This window comes from Kryptolebias marmoratus, linkage group LG2 (genome assembly GCF_001649575.2).
Source record: "Kryptolebias marmoratus isolate JLee-2015 linkage group LG2, ASM164957v2, whole genome shotgun sequence".
In the NCBI taxonomy this organism is placed as follows: domain Eukaryota; kingdom Metazoa; phylum Chordata; class Actinopteri; order Cyprinodontiformes; family Rivulidae; genus Kryptolebias; species Kryptolebias marmoratus.
The window spans coordinates 27,797,980-27,818,605 of record NC_051431.1 but is presented as its reverse complement, the minus strand read 5'-3'; the positions used below and the strand labels follow the sequence as shown (position 1 = coordinate 27,818,605).

General features: G+C 39.6%; 1 protein-coding gene across 5 annotated transcripts in view; it reads left to right on the top strand.

Moving 5' to 3' along the window:
- Window positions 1-20,626, top strand: part of fat3a (FAT atypical cadherin 3a) — a 131,613-nt gene that overhangs the window by 103,697 nt on the left and 7,290 nt on the right. For 2 of the 5 annotated variants that reach the window (XM_017432162.3, XM_017432160.3), the window contains 7 exons: window positions 2,394-2,639; window positions 3,763-4,009; window positions 6,337-6,490; window positions 8,450-9,162; window positions 9,894-10,007; window positions 14,405-14,464; window positions 16,949-16,984. In XM_017432162.3, coding sequence (XP_017287651.1) covers window positions 2,394-2,639; window positions 3,763-4,009; window positions 6,337-6,490; window positions 8,450-9,162; window positions 9,894-10,007; window positions 14,405-14,464; window positions 16,949-16,984 — 1,570 coding nt within the window. The remainder of the gene's footprint in view (window positions 1-2,393; window positions 2,640-3,762; window positions 4,010-6,336; window positions 6,491-8,449; window positions 9,163-9,893; window positions 10,008-14,404; window positions 14,465-16,948; window positions 16,985-20,626) is intronic. The other 3 variants (XM_017432164.3, XM_017432163.3, XM_017432161.3) reach the window with 2 other exon arrangements.

Below are 20,626 nucleotides of genomic sequence, written 5' to 3'. Positions count from 1 at the left end.
TTAATTATATTTGTGTTTCTTTACAAGTTTTAGTTTAAATGCAGTCCTTGTTAGCTCAGCGTGCAGCCTCTGATCCTTTGCTTTTAGAGTTATACTGATGTAGTATCAGTCTGATATTATAGTTAAATTTGTTGAAAATTGTGCTGTTAGTTGCAAGTGGATGGATGGATGGATGGATGGATGGATGGATGGATGGATGGATGGATGGACCAGGTTAACACCTGGGTGTGTCACAGCAGTTCAGAGGCTGCTTGTCCTCACTTAGTTTGTATGGAGGTGTAGTCGGAAGACCACTGAGGTTCTGGGATGTTCTCTGCATGCCACAAGGAGATCTCTTCAGTACGATAACAGACTGAATAACTACATTAACTTCTGTCAGCACACCACTATTCCGACCAGGACTGTTCACTGTTTCCCCAACAACAAGCCGAGGATCACCAGTGACCTGACTCTCCTTTTGAATCAAAAGAAGAAGAGGGCCTACTGGTCTGGCAGCAAGGATGAATTAAAGCTGCAGTGTGCAGTGTATTGGTAAATGAAAGGGAAAGGTATGTTTTCAATCTGAACAGACCAACACCTCCCACTGCCTCACCTCGGAGCTCCTTCCAAAGCCACGCCTCTAAGATCTGTGAACCGTAACACTTAGCTGGACAAGAGCGCTGTTGACTAGTTGCCATAAAACAATCATGTAGCTAATATACAGCTCTTATCATATAACTTAGAAAGTAAAACAAACATTACCTGTCCAGAAACAAACGCAACCATAGTCTTAGTTTTCTGTCCCTGTGATTCTCCGAGTTGTCGCCATCTTGGAAAAGCTATCTTGATGTTGAATCTTTTTGGGTTTCTTTCTCTGTCCAAAAGTTGTTGGGTGTTTTTTTTTTTTTTTTTCTGCCAAATCAAACGGTGTCATTCTTTTTCTGCCTCTGGTAGTTGTGCTTGAAGCTGAAGGAGCAGAAACAGGCTACTGCTGCTCTTTGTGTGCCACCTTTGCATATTCTGCTAGAGCCTCTCAGCTCTTCACAATCTAAAGTACGTGTGATGAATGCACAATAAGAGTGTACACAGAGGACGGGCACATAAAGACAGACATTTTAACTGTTCAATCATTAAATTTGGCACAAAACACAGTGCTGGATAAGGCTTTTAGCCAACTGTGACTGAAATAGGATTTTTGTTTTTCCTCCTTTTTAGTCACTCCAATTTAATATTACCTATCATGACGTGTAGATGCAGTTAACAACCATGATTTTAAAAAAGTATTTTAAACAGATTGCCTACAGCAGCTTTAAGGAGAATACAACAAGAATTAAAGGCAGGACTGAGGATGTGTAGAGCTTCATACAGACAGAAAGTGGAGGTAAAACTTCAGGAAAACAACATTAGAGATTTGTGGGGCGGGGATGAGGAGAGTCAAAGCCTCAACTCCAAAGATCATCAACAGCAGGACAGTCTGGACAGAGCCAACCACCTGCATCTGTTCTTCAGCAGATTTAGCACCAGACCCTCTGATGGGCCATCTCCCACCATGTCAGCCACCACACCTCCCCATCCTGTCCGATGCTGCTCACAACCAGCCAACTTCCAACTTCGCCCTCCAATGTAGCGACCACACCCTCTGCTTGATTGTAACGGTGCCAGTGTTTTGGAAAACATCTTGCTTAGTACCAGTGCTGAAAGCCAATTTTTTATTGTCCCGTCTCAGCACAGCTTGCTTTGCCCAATCAGCTCTACTCGGTTCTACACGGCCTATGTGATTCTCCATACATCTTTTTGCTGCCTCGATTTGGGTGGGTGATTGTAGCACTGCCACCCAAAACTTACCACCAACAGGTAAATAAAAGTAAAATAAAGTCACAAAACACTCACCATTTTTTGCCACGGTTTCAACAATGATGTGGCCGAGTCGAAGCCTCCTTTCCTCCGCCAGTCGGAGCCGGTAAACTGAGTCCATTTGGTCCCTGTCTGAAATCTGTTGTCAGTCAACAAGCACAGAACCATCTGCACCTCCTCATAGTACCACAGTGTCGGTCAACGTGCTGCCATTTCAATGGATATATTGTATATATATTTTCCAAAGTAAATAACAAAACCAGATGCTGCAGCAGCAAAGTTTTAAAAAGTATGGATTTCTTGTAAAGGAGACACTCTCATGATTGATGTTGCTCTCTGGCCAATCAATGGCCTGCAGTCTTTTATATAATTATTATTGCACAGCACTTTGGTTATGACCCGTTGTTTTTCTATGTGCTTAATGAATAACTTGACTTCACTTGATGAATGGATGACAGATGGATGGATTGATTCATGAACTGATAAATGGATGATGGATGACTGAATGGATGACACATAGATAGATGAAGTGATTAAAGTTTGGTTTCGTGTTTTTGCAGTTGGAGGAGGGGAAGTTGTGGTTCCAGCAGTCGTGTGGACACGGCTCTGGGGGGGCCAGTGACACCCCCGACATGCTGGGCCCCGCCGGTCGCCGCATCAACGATGGAAACTGGCACACCGTGGCTCTGGAGCTGAACCGTAACTTCAGCAGCCTTGCTCTGGATAACAGCTACGTGGAGCAGCGTCATGCGCCACTGTTAATCCAGACCTTCTCTCCAGACAGAACCATCTACTTTGGAGCTCTGGTCAGTCCTGGAGAAGCAGAGTGCTTCAAGACTTTCTGACATTATTTAGTTTGTTCACATATTATTTACCGAAATGATTCATTCTTAAGAGCTAATCAGTAATAAAGACTATAAATCTCTCCTATTGAAGGGTTAGCAGACAGGGTAAGCAACGTTTACAGATTTTATCTGCTCTGCTCTGATACAGCAGATCGATTCTCATCAGTATATGGTGGTTATATTCTAATTTCATGTTCCTTTTACTTGTTTTGCTCTTCCAACATCAGTGTTACTATAAGACTTTATCATTCACTGCATTTCACAAGTAGGCCTAAATCCAAAGTACTAAGTCCTAAATTCTAGATAAAAGGTGTTGGTCTCCTGAAGCCACAGCCACTGACATTACATACATACATACACATCACCTGATATTCCTCAGTCCAATAAGCATTCAGGTTTATATAGCTTGGAAATGAAAAATATGCATAAAAATGATGATATTGTCAAAATACTCACTTGCCAAATAATGGTGCACACAGTGTATTTTGACATCTGCTACAACCTTCAGCAGGTCAGCCTGGTCCTCATCCAGCTGATTCTGCACTTCTTCTCTGCAGTCCATATCATTTCTCCACTGATGACTAAATGTTTGTTGAACTTGTGAAAGGCCCCATAATTTTATGGTTCAGATTTCTCATTTCACATTCTCACAACTATCAAGTGGCAGTCACGTGTCAAAAATTAAAATGTTGTCGTGCAACGACAGAGTGACAGTTGTGCATACTTCCAGCAAATTTGGCCCAATTTTTGCAGAGGGTTTATGTGACACTCATACAACATACAGTATGTAAACATGTTTTAAGTATTTAGTGATTCCAAGTGAAAATTTGTGATTTTTTTATTCACAATTTTGTGGTCTCCTTTAGTTGTTGTCCAGTGAGATACTGTCTTTAGCCACATCTTTGTCAGATGTGTAAAAGGCTGATCTGGTTATCAGTTCCCCTCCTGATGCTTCTTGTTTCCATTTCATGTCCTGAAAAATCTGATATTATATTCTTGTTCTTGTTTTCAAACATCAGCTTTCCTATTGTAGACCGAGATCAACATGTTTTATTTATATTTCTGGTAAACTCTCACTTGTCAGGTGCAGCCTCCAAACTCCCGCAGCCTCGTAGCCTCCCAGAAGGACCCCCGAGTTCATGAGGGATTCCAAGGATGCCTGGACTCAGTCATGCTGAACAACAGAGAGCTTCCTCTGCAGAACAAACGCTCACAGTATGCAGAGGTGGTGGAACTGACAGAGCTCAAGCTTGGCTGCATTCTCTACCCTGATGCCTGCCAGCATCAACCATGTCGCAACGGGGCCACCTGCACCAGTTTGCCCTCTGGTGGTAAGTAACAGGAACTACACGTTTATATTTAGCAGATGTTTAAAAATAATAAGCGTATAATTTAAAATTGGGAAACAGGTGGAAGTCCTTTTAGTTTTTCCTTTTTTTGCACTCTAACAGCTCAATACATCAAACAAGAGTTGAATACTGAGCATGTTCTTATTAAAAAATGAATTTAGTTAGAGTGCTGACATGTCATGTAGTTCGAGTGCTTCTATTCTTCCACCTGAGCACAGTGAAAGGTCAGATCTAACACTGAGGAGCTTTTTGCTTCATTGAATGATCAGCATCAGCTTTCTGCTTTCTTCATGATAAATGATTAAGGAGCATTTGAATCTGATGGATAAATTAGTAGAACTGCACAACTAAATTAAGCTTAGTCACAGAAACAGAAAACAAACTGTATATGTGACTTCAGCACACTTGCTATCCTAAAAATGGATTGAAGTGAGGTGTTTTCTACTAAAGCTATGACAGAGCAGTTCATTTAAACAACGTATTATAAACATTTACACCTCCATTAGTTTTTATTTCTCACTGCCATTAAAGGCAGGCAGTCATCTAATTGCCTGTGTTTGTGTGTGTTCATTTGTCTGTCTGTGAACAAAACATCTCATGAACCAGTGGACAGAGTTTAATCAAATCTTCACAAAGTTATCACTGGATGTACATTTACAATTGATTAACTTTTGGACTCAGTCCCATTCAGAATGGCCACCACAGCTCATCAACTTTAGCAAACACAAAAATGGCTATAACTCAATCAATTTTATAGACATTGAGTTAAAATCTGGTGTGGTAGTAGCGGAGACTGATCCCCACATACTCTGAGGGCTAACTGATCGCAAGAGTTTAGTTTCAAACTTTGGCATGCAAGGCAGCGGGCGATATGCATTCCTTTAAGAAATGCTTGTCTCATTGAAGTAGAAATCCACAGTTTTTTGCAAACACAAATAGCAGCAGCTGCCTGACGCACTTCCTGCAGGAATGTCATATTTCTGCTGGAATAACCATATAATGTGAAACTGACAGAGCTGCAAATGTTTTATGAAATAGTGTCAATAAAAAAATTTTGGGATTGGAGTTGCTTTAAAGTGGCAGTGATCCACTTTAATCTTACCCCTCAGATTAGTTATTAGCTTATCAACTGTGTATTCTACTTTTCCCTCTAAACTTATTATTTTATTGTGGAATATATAGAATTTATTTATTAACTAAAGAAATTGTATTTTCTGTGACAATACAGGGTGAAAGCTCAGTGCTGAATGGCTACTGAAATTTGCTGAAACTGAGCTGTTAAGGCTAAAAATAAGCAGAAATCTAGCTAAAAGCTAACAGGAGCGAAGCACTTGCTAGAAGCTAAAAGCGTCAAAAGGCTAGTTAAAAATATAAAGTAGCAAAAAGCCAGCTAAAGATTGAAATTAGCATAAAAACAATAATAAATTGAGTGTTTTTGGAGAATTGATGAGATCTCAGTGTTTTATTTGTGGAAAGTACCAGTAAATAAAGTTAAATATGGTGGTGCGGTGGTTAAAGCATGTTGCTTCACAGCAAGAGGGTCGCAGGTTTGTCCCCACCTGGATCTTTCTGTGTGTTTTTTTCTGGGTTTCCTTCAACAGTCCAACAACATGCATGTTAGGTGAGTGTAAATGTTGGCACCAACACGTGTCCCTGTGTTGGTCCTGTGTGTCAATAGCGGGGGAGACGGAGGCGAACCCAGAACGCAGACTCATCTTTTAAAGTGAAACTAATTTATTAACCTAAAATATAAACAAAACAAAAGGCTGGCGTGGCAGCACAAAACAAACATTAACAAAATCCAAAGTGCAAGGCATGGAACGTTGTAACAATAAACACGAACAAAACGAAAGGAATGAACCAGTGACGAGAGATGAGCAGAGACTTTTAAAGAACAGAGGGAGAGATGATAATGGGTTGCAGCTGAGAACATGACGAGACACAGGTAAGGTGGGCGTGGCAGACGTGACTGGAAAATTACTGGGGAAGTGAACGGTGAAAAGAAAACAGAAAGCCAATAACCAAAACAAGATGAGAAAAAAACGATAGAACCCCAAACAAAGAACCAAAAAACCCAAAAGACTGAAATACATGACACTGTGAAGGACTAGTGACCTGTCCAGGTGGACTCCACTTTATACGAATGTTCTTTCAGTCGTATTTTTACACTTTACAATTTGGTGCATTTGTGAGTATATGTGTTACTGTGTGTGTATTTATCACAGATAAGTATTTAAATAATGTACTGACCGTACTGTATTTTTAACGAGGCCGATCACCTTTTCCCCTCCTGTCTGTCTGTCTGTCAGGGTTCACATGCAGCTGTAATCCTCAGTACACTGGTGGGAGCTGTGAAATGGAGATAACCATATGTGTTCCCAACCCCTGTCAGAACAGCGGAGTGTGTAAGCCCATTGGCAACGCGTTCCTCTGCAGCTGCAGGAGAGGCTTCAAGGGTCTGATGTGAGTTCTGATCCAAACACATTAAAGATGCCATTTACTTCACTACATGATCACAACAAAAAACAAAAAGGCAACTGTACTTTACCAAACCCACAAACTAACGTATCTTCTAATGTGGAGATAAGAGGGATATACTATGAAGCAAGTTTAACAACATTTCATTCCATTTATTGAACAGATAAAGTTATAGAAACAAACTCTGCTCTGCCCACGACTTCAGACCAGCAGCATGTATTAATGAAAAGTGAAGTGGGGAAAAAAAACAAGCACTGTTACCACAGTTGATGGTCCACACATTTTTAACCCCTCCAGGTTCTGCAAAGCACTTTACAGAGTTTCTCATTCACACACACAAACACACTGCTTTCTATTGTATATTTTACACTCTATATACCCACTCATACGCAAAAAAAGCATATAGTATGCAGTGGGAGGTCAATGTTTTGCCCGATGACACTTCAGATGCAGGGGATCACAACCCCAGCAGGGGACTGTTAAAGAGGTTAAGATCAGGACAGAAAGATGTGAAACTTTTAACTCTAAAGGTTTATTTAACTCTGAAATGAACTGATATACAGAAGGAAGTGATGAGTTCAATCTATAATGACCTGCTTAATGGACTTCTCAGTAAATCCGAACAAAAGCAAAAATAGACAGCTCATTTTACATTGTCAATTTAATTTCTACTTCTGATGGTTTTCTGATGTACAATCCACTTTTTCACAAATTTAGATTTCAAGGTTCTCATATTGCCTGTTTTTGATGAGAAGTATGAAAGTTAATTAAAAAAAAGAATAAAAAAGATTTCTGATCAAGCAGGAGATTTTTACTTTAGGTTAGAATCCATTTGCCGTCTGCAGTCTTTATTTGATATTCATTTATTTTCTATCCCTGCTTGATCCTCTGCAGGTGTGTGAGGAGCTGGGGCCAATAGGGGGCAGGGTTTTATATTCAGCAGTCTCCTGAGTAATACATGTAATAGTTTGATTGATTAAATGAAAATGTATTTTTGAAAAAACACTGTGTTGTGTTTAGATTTGACAGTTAATATTACCAACTTTTGATCAACACCTAAATGCTGGACACAGATCATTATGAGGACATTAAAGTATTTTAGTTCCTCACATTTGATTGGGTTTGCACTTAGTTTTTATGGTGTTTTATGATATTAAGGTGTAGGTCTAAAATATAAAATATTTATAAAAAGTAAGTGGGAATATAGTGGTATTTTGATAAATTGTAAATTTGTCATGACGAATCCTGAACGCAAAATCATTTTTAAAAATAAACTAATTTATTCCTTAAACAAACAAAAAGGGCTGACGTGGCAGCAAAATGTAACAATAACAAAAAATCCGAATGAAAGAGCAGGGCATGGCAAGGAGCAGAACAAGACAACAACAACAACAATGATCCAGCGGGGTGGTGGAGAAAATGACCAGGTTATATGCACAGGGGATAATTATGGGAAGTGGGCACAGGTGAGTGATTACAATGACTTACAGGTGGAGATGGGCGTGGCAGATAATCAGGGGCAAAAGAGTGACTGGGGAGGAGTGAATAGTGACAGTAAACATGAACAGGAAAAACTAAACTGAAACAAGACAATAATCAAAACAACAAACTGGAAATACCAAAACTATGACAAAATTGGTAAATTTTCCTGAGAAGAATGGTTTAGTCCTTTATCAGCAGTGACTATTTAAGGCTGCAATTGTGTCTTTTGAGGGGTTGTTTTTCTGATGCTGTTAGGCTGAATGGTGTTGCACCATTACTCTGTCTGGATCATCATTCTCACTGTAAATCCTGCCACAAAAGGCTGCCGGTTGACACTGAGATATTATTAAGAACTGAATCAGTGAGAAAACTTCTAACAGAACATTTAAACCGAAACTGAACTCAGGTGATGAGAGACAATATGTTGACATAATCTATTCCCTGTATCCTTCCATCCTGCAGTTGTGAAGAAGATGTGAATGAATGTGACCGGAGCAATCCTGAGGGTCAGTGTGAGAATGGAGGCACTTGTGTCAACACACCTGGCTCCTTCTACTGTAACTGCACACCAGGCTTTGTGGGCCAACGCTGCAGCCTGCGACCCGTTGTTGTTCCTGACATGCAGGCCGGACATGCTGTGGTTGGCAAAGAGGAGCTGATTGGCATCACTGGGGTCTTTTTTGTCATCATTGTCCTGATAATCCTTTTCATAGCTTTCCGTAAGAAGGTTTTTCAGAAGAACTACTCCCGGAGCAACCTGTCTCTGGTCCAGGACCCAGCCACTGCAGCTCTTCTCAACAAGGCTAGTTGTGTTCAGTTTAAGACTCTGCACTGTTCGCCTGGAGACCCTCTCAGCTTGTACTCAGAGACAGGTTTAGACCCCACTATGGTGGGAGGAATTGGGGTCATGGGACCTCCACAAGTTCCTGTGAGACCCATGGCATACACACCGTGTTTCCAAGGAGAACCACTGTCCAAACTGGAGAAGATGTCAGATGGCCACGTTGTAGAACATACAGAGATGAGCACCTTTCACCCTGAGTCACCAAGAATTCTCTCTGGGACCACCAGAAGAGGGGTGGTGGTGTGCAGCGTGGCCCCCAACCTGCCACCAGTGTCGCCTTGTCGTTCAGACTGTGACTCCATACACAAGAGTCCTTTGGCAGGTGATGAAGGTGAGTTTAATACGACCAGTTGAATTAAAGGTTTGGAAAGGATAGTGAGAAACTACTAATTTATAACATTGTGCAACATACTGTTCAGTGCATTTCATAACATTTCCATAAATATTTGTCAGTGAAAAGCGGTCCTTGTATCTTCTAGGAGAGGGTTTTATCAGCAATTTGGCAGTTTTAAACATGTTAAATATCTGTTAGTTTTACTTTTATCACATTAATTCAATTTTCTTTCAAGAAAATTGAATTTGCTTCTGTCCCTCAAATATGAACAGAACCAAAATAATGCTACACCTGTAATCCCAACCCAGTGTTTTAAACGTAATGTAAGAAAAGCTGCAGTTAGATCTAAGCGTACAAGGATCATCAAGCAGCTAGAGTCATTTGCTTAAAGAATATCATAAAAACCCTTAACTGTTTCAGTGCTGTGTAAATGTTTAAAACCAGACTGGGAGGTTTACAAAATGCCGTATTTACTCAAGAAGGTATTTAATTGAATAAAAACTATTTTCTCCTTTTTTTAAAAAAAAGAAATGAATGTTTTGAGATTGGTCTAACATTTGGATATACTGACTGGTTCTGTGAAGGTTCCCCTGCCTTCAGAAAGGCAGGGGAACATTTTCATATGACCAACACTTCCTGTATTTTTATTTATTTATTTATTTTACCTCAAACTCATTGAAGACAGCCGAGCAGGGCTGTCTCTTCTAACTCCTATTTTTCCTCTGCAGCTAAAATGATTGACATGGCAGAAGAAGAAACATGTTTCTCAGGCAGCAATAAGGGCAGCAACTCAGAAATCCAGTCCTTGAGCTCCTTCCAGTCTGACTCCTGTGACGACAATGGTAAGATACACCCATTACATGAACAACAAGAAGGTCTTATAAGTCCTACTTGTTTGAGGTGTTTAAAATGTTTCTTTTGCTTGTTCATTTGTTTGGCTACAACAGACGTCTTTATAAATTTTGCTTACCATTGCTTATTGTAACTGGCATTTGCATTTTCATTTTTGAGATAAACATGAGTGAATTTTTGGGATTAAACTACAGAGAAGTGGAGAACTCTACAAAAATGCTACAAAATTTAAAATCACTCCATTGTTAACATTTTTAATAATGGAGACAGTTTACAAAGGGAATCATTTTCAGTGCTTTATCTGACCTACTTAATTGTTTTTAAACAGTTATTGGACTTAGAACTAGATTTTACCAATACATAAAATCATTAGGAGAGAAGCATATTTCCATTGTGGTACAACCTTTTTCAGTCGGTGGATGTGGCATCTGAGCCTCTTCTCCATGGTGTTTAATAAAGCAGCAGCCGGGTCTGGACTGCATCTGATCTTGATCTGTGATACTTCCGTATTTTTCTACTGACGAGGAGTTCCAGTTTTAAATAGCACAATGCATTCCCAAACATTCACAAAGGTTTTCTGACAGATGTCTTGCCAACCCATTTTCATTCCAGAGTGTCATTTTACCATTTGCTTAATGGGTCTGTAGGAGATGCACGAAGCGTTCTTCAGCACTGGTCGTTGGATTTCTGAAGTGTTCTCTTAAAGAAATAAAATCCCTCTTAAAGATGTTGGTGTTGTCGGGGACAGTGACAACAAATTCATATTTTTTTGCCTAAGTTTCTATCATATTTGGAACATTTATTCCTAGTTTACTGCGAAACATTTGGCTTAGATTCTGGCTACTAGTTCCTAGTTAGGCTCGCACAAGAAGTGCAGAAATCTTTTTTTCACATCGTAATTAGGGGGAAAACAAACACTGTGATTCAAGCAGTCTTTTGGTACAAAAGCAGGAAATAAGCAAACGGATTTGACCTGAAGGTTTAAGGTGTGCAAATATCATCAGGCAAACAATTATACAATGTTGCTACAAGTTGCTGATTGGTAATGTTATATAAAAAAAATTTCAAACATCGGGATCCAAGACTGTCCCTTCAGCCGGCCTCCAAGGTGTTGGACAATCAATCCCACCAAATGTCTAAACAAAATGGACGTAAACATTTAATCATAAAGCTTTCATGGCTTAAACTTTTTAAATATAAATTGAAGACTTCAACAAACTGACTTACCTCTTCTGATGTTTTACCACAGGTGTATACAGTCCTGCTCACCATTATTGGCACCCATGAAGTTTAAGTACATATAATGGAATATTTACTGAAGGAAATTCATCAAGTGAAACAACATTTTATTGCTGATAGCTTGTGCTTGATGCAAAACAGCAAATGATCAAAAACATTTAAAAAGANAAAGATAAACATTATAAGGAAAACAAAGAAAAACATAATTTTTACCATGCCAATGGTATTGGCACCCTTTGCTGCAAATCAATATGAAAACCCAATTTGGCTCACCTGTTGCAAATCCCACATAAAGATCACTTGTGATGGACTGCCTCCACACATATGACATGAATTAACCAATGAATGATCTTGAAGATATTCACTCAGCTATGCAAATCATGAAGGGGTGCCAATAATGGTGAGCAGGACTGTACATGACGACTCATTGGATCCCCAAATTCACCATGTTTATCCTCTCTGTGAATGGTCTGGAGCCACAAATCTCTCCTTTTAATGTCCCACTTTCTTAGGGGAAGTAAACAAAAGCAAAACCCAGCATTTTTATTTGATAATTTAGTTTTACATTTGCTGTGCGAAACATAACAGTAATTTTTATGTGTATAAACACATATCTCTGACTGTGGTGTAAGCTACTAGGAGTTTTACACAACCGCACCATTCCTCTGTAAATGTGAAACCAAACAAAACATAGATGTTCCGTAGGGGAACTAGCAGCTCTTATTACCCTAAGAAAATCTTTATCCAAATAAGTCTTATGCAACACTTTCAAGCTGGGCCTGAGGCACCTTTTCCCTGCATTGGTGCTATGTGTAAAATGACTAAGATAAAATAGATAGTTAAAGTTAATCAACTACTGACAGACCTTTGAACCACCAATAGAAGTAATCACAGGGTAGAGTTGGTGAGTGAGTCTAAGACGGTGCCCTGCTACACTCTCCAACTAACAGACACTACCACCACAGGTATCACGTCTGTGCTAGGTTGTTTCCATGGCCATATCACAATCTTTGATATAGCCTAGCCATGATCCCACTTTGGCCAGACCTGCTTCAAATTGGTGACCCTCATGGAAGCCCCATGTCATGGATATGCTGCCAACACAATACTACACCACAACCTCCTCACATTGGTTTTGTGCACACTCAAAACCATTGTAGACCTATCACGCTCTAGAACATGTAATGGGAAACCCACTGCAATCCTAATCCACCCCTGAAGACCTCACCACGATTTGCCTGATTTTTTTTTGTTTGTTTGTTTTTTGTTTCACATCATGATGGGGTCGTCATCCAATGGCCCACTACTGAGTCTGAAATGGCAATTTTATTTGTGGAGGCACACATCATGGGGGACTTGGCCAGCTTGATTGGTTCGTTTGAAGGCTGGTTTCTGCCAGCCAAGCTGGCCACGTCCTACAATGACATAAGCTTTAAAGAATGAAGTCAGCATATAGTTTCTCAACTAGTATCTCACTGAGCTGGGACAGTTAGTGATTAGTTGGCAAACAGCTTTTTTCAGGGAGTCTCTAAAAGGTTTTGCGAGTTCTCCACTTCCTTGTGTGAGGTGCAGAGGCTTGGACTCTTGTCACTTGAATTTCGTACATGTACAAACATTTTGTGCAACAAATGTGTTTCTCAAAGTTGTTGCAGAGTTGCTGTGGGTGTCTTGAACCCTTCTCAGTTTAGCTTCAGTAATTCTAGAGTTCTCTTTGATACTTGCACAGGAGATGAAAGCATCCAAGGTTACTGTTCCAAAATATCCAGGTCTAACAATAATTATTATATTTTTAAAAAATTGGTCCAAATTTGCCTCTCTTCTTTTTTAAAGTGTACTTCAATAGATAAAAACATAAACATGGGGATGGCTGTCAAGGTGGGTTTAAAGTGGTTCAGGGCTATGTGAGTAGAGGTGGACAACAAAATAATGTGCACGGACTAGAATACAGTTTTGCAAGTCATGCAAACAAGAAAAGGTTGTGATTTTTCAAATTTGGCCACGCAAAACATAGCTCCACAGCGCTCTGGTTGTTTGCCTGAAAACACTCAGAATTCAGCGAGACTGCAAATGAAAACATGTATGATTTACTTTATTTGCCAACTAGTCTCAAACAGTTGCAGCCCAGGGAGATTCTGTCTTTAATGTGGAGCTATGCATACAATGTTTTGTTGGACTTCTCCCATTTGAAATCTTGCAGTCAGCTGGTTGCCCGAGGCCGACTGTTATCACTACATCAGACCTTTGAGCTGAAATGCTGACCTGTTGTTACAGTTATAGATGGTTACGTCTCTGTCACTACCCCCCTTGGCGGCTCAGAGGCATAACAGCGTCAGATTCACTTCAACCTCTCATGCTGCTTCAGTCCTTTTATAAATCACACAGAGATGAGAAGAAGGTGTTTCCAACCTGGCCGGAAGTGTTTCATAAAAGGTTTTTGTCACTGACCAAAGGTAATGTAAATAGAGGATGGTCTTTACTTTTAAAAGAGACCCTGAAACTATCTGATCGTATTTAAAACTCATCTAGAAGTTTTCCTTTCTCTTTGGTACACCAGAGACTTCTGAACTGCTTGAGAATGGGTTGTCTCTGCAGCTTCCACATGCACTCGGTGGTTTGGTGCTTGTGGTTTGTTTGCAGGAGTTTTGTTTTGCTTTTGTGTTTTTCATTTTCATTGAATCTGTCTGTCGTGAACATCAGCTGAATTCACCAAAACCAATATTGTTCCAAATGTGTTTGCTTCAGACTGACTGGTGTCACCACAATAAGAAAGTCTATCCACCGGTATAACAAACAAACAAAACAAAACAGAAATCTTTAATTTTTTTGTTTTGTTCTCACATTTCTTTCTTTTTAAATGCATCCTTGTTGTCTGTACTTGCTCTATTAGTTCAGTTATTTAAAATTTATGCACGTAAGTATTAATATTTTGTGCAATTTCCCCTAAAAGTCTAATTTAGAAAGAAGTCAGATTAAAATGAAAATAAAGAGTTTGTGTTGGTTTCAGTATCAGACAGCACTGGTTATGGTGTATTTCTGTAATCACGGCTGTAAGTATGAGGGGCAGCCCTGACCAACAGCACGGTGAGCTATTTTCACTACAAATGCCTGTTTTTCAAAAACTTATCTGCTCCTTGTTTCCCTCCTCAAGCCTCCATTGTGACTGTCATTCGACTGGTTAATGATGCAGTCGACACAATCGAGAGTGAAGGTACCATGTCTCATCTTCTTTGTGACTCCTCACTTGCTCTTCCATTTGTCGCTTTTGTGTTTAAATAATTTATTTTTTCCATTTTTAGATTTTCACTTTTAGGGGTCTGCAAGCCAAAACTCAAATGATCTTCAGAACTACTTCCATTAGAAAGAAAATGATCCTTCGCCCTGCCCACCATTATTGCTTTGATTTGTTTCACCAGACAGAGAGTAGAGCATGTTTTTGCTTTTCTATGCCCTGTCCTGGAGGGAAAATGAGCTCAGCTTAGGAAGAAACACTGGACAGTTTAAATATATAGTTTAGATTGTTTAAAGTGGGTTATGTGAGGTTATTATTAACAGTCAGTATCTCACTTGCAGTAGACAGAGACCAGAGTCATTTCAGTTTGGGGGAAAATAAGAATGGCTGCACAATATTAGAAAAACAAGTAATTGCAATATTAATGCACTTTCCATGTGCCGGCTCTGGGCTTGTAGAGGATCTGATTGTTTGTGTCTGCAGTCGTTTTGGAATCCTTTGCATTGTTGATATTGTGCACAAAGATTTTGCATATTGATAAATTTTTGTTTTGCACTAAAAAGCTATTTTGATCAAATACTGTATTCAAATTATGGCTTCTCAGGGTAGGGCTAAGATCATGCAGAGTAACGAGCTGAAAAAAATTAATAGAATCATGTTCACTTGAACTGCTGTCAAAGTTTTCTTTTTAACGCTGTTACTTTTGTTACTTTGCTTGGTTCTTTTTTTATCACATTTCGTATTGAAGCAGGTGCTTCACGTAGATCATTACTGGCACTGAGTGGACAGGCTCCTGTATATCCGTCTGACCTCCTGCCTTATGTGGCCTCTAGGTCCCTCAGATCGTTTGCTTTTAATTGTCCTGAGGTCCAGGCTAGTCCATATAGGTGATCAGGTCTTTAGTTATAGCTCCTAAACTGCACCTTCATATTAGACAGGCTTCAACTCGTGGTGTTTTTAAGGCTCCTTTTAAAACACATTTGTGCTCACTGGTATTTAATAGAGCATGGCAATAGACATTTTTGCATTGTTTTAGTATTTTATTGTTTTTTAGTTTATTTTATGTTTTACCATTTTTACAGTAGTTTTTATTTCATTGTTTGGTTTTAGGGTCTCTTGTGCTTTGTTGTCATTTTCCTCACTGTTTTATGTGCAGCACTTTGGCCAACGGAAGTTGTTTTAAATGTGCTATATGATTAAATTAAATTTGATGTAATCATTCCTGGTAATGAACTGCAGTCGACTTGGTCTTCAGTTTAAGTAATCAGAGACTTTCACACAAATAACCATCATAATCAAATCGGACAGCAGTGTAAAGTTAATAAACTAGTGTTTGTATGAACTGCTGTGAAATTTTTTAGATTGGAGTTTAATGTTAAGCCTCTTTGGTCTCGGTCCTGCTTTGACTAGTCGTTATCTTGACAACCAGACTTCTTTTTCTTTCCTCAAACTGATTAGACTCTGGCTGAAATTTACTGCAGTGAAGTTGCTGACTGCAGACTCTGGGCTTATAGAGGAGCTGGGCTTTGCAAACAGATCCCCCGTTTGAGCCTGAAGTTTGTGCCTACCCATCAGTTCTAACCTAGGATCAGCAGACAAATTAAAATGTTAAAGTCTTGATTTACTACAAATGCACAGCACTTGGCTTTTGCTCCAGCTTTTCTGCTTCATTTGATCCCTCCAATATCAGTGTTGTACTCACAAAGTGCATACCACTATGCAATGCGCTGGAGCTAACAACTCAGTATGTATGAACAATTTGTTCTCTTTTTGGGTCAGATTGCAGGACAATCTTCATTTGTTAGCACTGCATACTACTTTTTCACTTTATGAATAAAATAGGTCTAATGGGTAAATGTGATGATATTAGATTGTGTAGAATTAGAAGGTGCTGTTGATCTGCCCAACCAGAGAGATTGCAGTTTCATTTATAGACCACATTCAAGTCTTGCTGGAGATAGGCATCAGCACCCAGCAACCCCGAACAGAAAAGTGGGTAGAGAAAATGGATGAATAGATAAATGTTAATTGTACTTTGCACAAGTTGGCACAATTACACAAACTGATTAAAATCTGTTCGGAAATGTTGTTTGGCCTAAATACCCTGGCATAGTTTTCTTTTATGTTTCACACAGGGAAATAGTTTGGTTGCAATGTTCAGTAATGTGCAAAACATTGGGATCATGTTTTACAATATAATAAATTGTGATATGATATTTTGGCCATATAACCCACCCCTAACATGGTACATTAAATCAGGAAAACCTTGGTAAGAAAAGAGTTTTAAGTAAACAGCAGTGACTTTGTTCATACCCCTAGGAATTTTTGGTGTCAGTAAATACACAAAACAAGACAGAACCTCATTTATTTATTTATTCATTCATTCATTTTTATTTTTTTGATTTTGGATACTTTGCACACTCACGGTCCAGTGCTGTGTTTTCTTGTGCTTCCATCTGACAGTGTCAGTTATGGACCAAGGTGAAACCTACAACAGAGGTGACCACAACCCCCACCCCTCAATCTCTCTCTCTCTTTTTCTTGCCAGTACCAATTTCTTTTTCATCTTTGTATCAAAAGTGAGTAGACAAAATAACAAAAATCCAATAAAAATCACTTGAATCGTAAAGTTAAATGTCTGTAAGATGTAGTTCACATTATACTCTGCATGAAATAGGTGATTAGTAGTTTCAGTAAGCAGAGCAGTTTATCTTAAAAATTGTTTGTTTTGAGGTTTGATATTAGTACCTTAGAGATTTCACATTTCCATAAGTATCCGGGCCTTTTCCTTAGTCCCAAGTTGAAGCAACTTTGGCAGAATTCCAGCCTTGAGTCTTTTGGGGTTTGATGCAACAAGTGTTGCACATCTGGATTGAAGGATTTTCTGCCATTCTATTTTGTTAATCCTCTCACTCTCAGCCCAATTGAATGGAAACCATTGGTGGAGCCATGTTTGATAGGATCCAGCCGTGACTCTGGCTGGTCCTCTCTAATGCGCCTTTTACACGGGCTCTAAAGGTCCCGGCTCCACTCTACTCGGCTTGCTTTGCACACGTTTCCATCTGCATCTTTTCGAGGCCAGCCCTGCTTCTTTGGTCCCTGCTTCGGAGTAGGGCCAGCCGGGTCGGCCCTGCTTGGTGGGTGGCGCAAGCTTAGCTCCTCTTCACTAATTGGTCGTGGGTGTGACCAGATGCAAGCATAAAGAGCGAAGGTAGGTATATAAACAACAGTGTTAGCTTACCCTTAAACATTTATGCCGTCTGTCCCCCAGCTGAAGGTGCTGTAAAGCCTGAAATCGCCGGCGGATAACAGCTGTCTTACTCCACGCAACAATCGCAGCATTCAGAGCATTTCTTCCACTGCGCCTCTCTTCCTGAAGTCTCAGCAGTTCAGTATTGGTTTCATCAAACCAGAGAATCCTGTTCTCTGATGTTCCAGAGAATAGCATTTTTAGATGAGTGCCCCAAGCATCAAAATTACCAAATTTCCTTAAACTTGACCAGTTTTAGTTGTCAAGTGTTTTGCACTGAGAAGAGGCTTCCATCAAGCCATGAAGTCCAGATTGTTGAAGCCCTGCAGTTCTGGTTCTGGAACTGAGTCGCATCTCCGTGCAAGATCTCTGAAGTCAGTGACCATCAGTGTTTTGGTCACCTTCTCCTTACTTCCACACCTCAGTGTGGCTGGGTGATAAGCTCTTGGAAGAGTCCTAATCAGTGCCATCCACTGTCTGAGACTCAGCAGCTGCCACTTGGATCTTATTAGTGATTCTGTAAATGTGGCAGGTTGTAAAGTAGCTCTGTCATGAACATTTTACCTTCATAAGTGAAATGATGTCACATAAAAAAAACAGAAACACAAACTGAGGAAAGAAGAGACAAGTTTTTCCAGAAATACACTCAGCTCACATTTATTTAGTCTATATTAAAATAACAGCCGGTGAACTATTAAACTGCACTTTACGACTTTGTTTTTACATTGTTGAGTTGTTGCCTGACTCGTTTTCTTTTAAAATTAAGGCGTTTCACTAGTAACTTCCAGCCCAGATGCAACAAAGATGGGTGTAAACTAATAAAATATTATTTAACTATTAAAAGCAACAGATTAGTGTCTTTTGAATCTATAATAACTAGCTGTTTTTCATTTAAACCAAAAGTTTTTAATTTCTTCATTTTTCTAAAAGCCTACTTGCCTTTATGTATGGCTTTCAACTGTGTCGAAAGAGATAGTAATGTTTTTAGGCAGCAGTGGTGTTCTCCTGGCAGTACAACATCCACCACATTGATGTTTATGGTTCTTCTGATTGTGGATACTGAACATCAGTATTCCTCTTGTAAGTCAGGCCTTGTAGTTAAAAATAAACCCAGGTTTTATCTAATACCAACGAACTCTTACATATTTTGCTCTTGATCCAAAAAGTCTTAAGAAAATGTAGGTGATGCAATAATTCCCTTGATCCACCTGGTCAGGAGGGTGGAAACTTTCAGGAGATTGAATAAAGAAGATTTTTTACTAATAAGCTAAGGAGTTTCAGTATTTTTTAATAAACTAGTTGTGTCTACACTCTGAAAAGTGAAGCCAAACTTAACTCATCACATCCATCAGAAGACCATCTAAAACTACAACCACTGACCAACCATCTGCAAATTCTGCATACAAATCAAAATTTCAGTGAATAAATTTAGTGTCTTCAGATTGAAGTTATTTTGTCTACCCACTAAATCTCTGTGCTGTACTTTTATGTCACCACCACTGGTGACATCATCTCATTTCCTTCTTCGTTCAAATATTTGTGCCTGTGTGTTTTCCCCAGCTTGTTTTGTGCTGTGCTGTGCTGTTTGGAAGCCAGGCCAATGATCGTTCTTTTCCCAATCTTGTCCTCAGTTTCAGTCCAAGTTATGTGAGACTGTTTTCGCTGCTCTAGGCTGCTGATGTTTTGTGCTCAGCTTTAATGCATGAAAATTGTCTAGTTTTGTTTGAATTTCACCTCTTTTTTTGCTCCTAAATGAAATCTGTATTCAGGATGATGGTGGGGGCAGGAGGGGGAGGTGTTTCATTGCTGCTCGTTTGTCTGAAAGGCTCTGTTTACACAGGATGAAGACCCCCCCTGTTCTCCACAACCTACATCACATATTAGAACATTGCTGGAAAATCTCCTTCAGTGTGAAGGCAATTATGATGCTGCTATGCTCCTAGTACTCACCAAACAGGGTTTTCCTGCTGTTTTTTGCAACCCAGAAGCACTCTCCTGCCCCCTGACCACTCTCTGTATGTCAGCATTACATACCACATATCACATAAACCCACACCCCAGATCTTGCCCAGTCACAATTCTCTCAGACCATGTCCGGATGCAGCAAGAAGATCTTGTTATGCTAGCACAATGCTACCTCAATGTGTATCACATCTTTGCTAGTTTTTTCCATGACTTTTATACTATATCTGGGAGGTTTCTGGGCCTCCAGCATCAGTTTCAGTTTTCCTGTCAAGAAGGAAACACCATCAACAGCATAAGAGCATGCAGGTGAAGTGCTTTTCTGTGAAGAACACTTCTTCCTTTCTTGTCCAGAAGACCAGATCATAATAAAAAGATGTGCTTCTTGCTTTGAATCCAGAAGTGAATAAAGGGTTACTGACGGTGGTATGCATTTGTACCACTAAGACCACTGATATGATTTACTTGGAGTGCAATGAGATTGTAGCCTGCTTTAAATTCTGGGTAGCCAACCCACACCGGTGTACACAGACCCCATGTCATGGATACTTTGCCACCATGCTCCACTACGACGATAAAATAAATTGTAGTTACAAGAAATCTTGTAACTCTAAAAACACAACTTTTCAGGAAATTAAAAAAAATATATATTTTCTGTTCAGTAAACAGTGTTTACACATGCATTTTTTTTACACTTTTCATTGGTTAGCCATCCATAAAACCACAGACAAATGTGAAGGGTGACCAAAACAGTTGATTTATGATTTATCATAAAAAATGGAGATATGACGTGTAGCGTGAAACAACCCCTCCTTGTTTCTACTCCCTGACCTCCATTCATCAATTGTTCTGTCTAAAGGGTCGGTCTGTTTTGACAGATTCTCTGGTATCACTCTGGATAAGTTGTTTACATTGAGAGGTTACACATA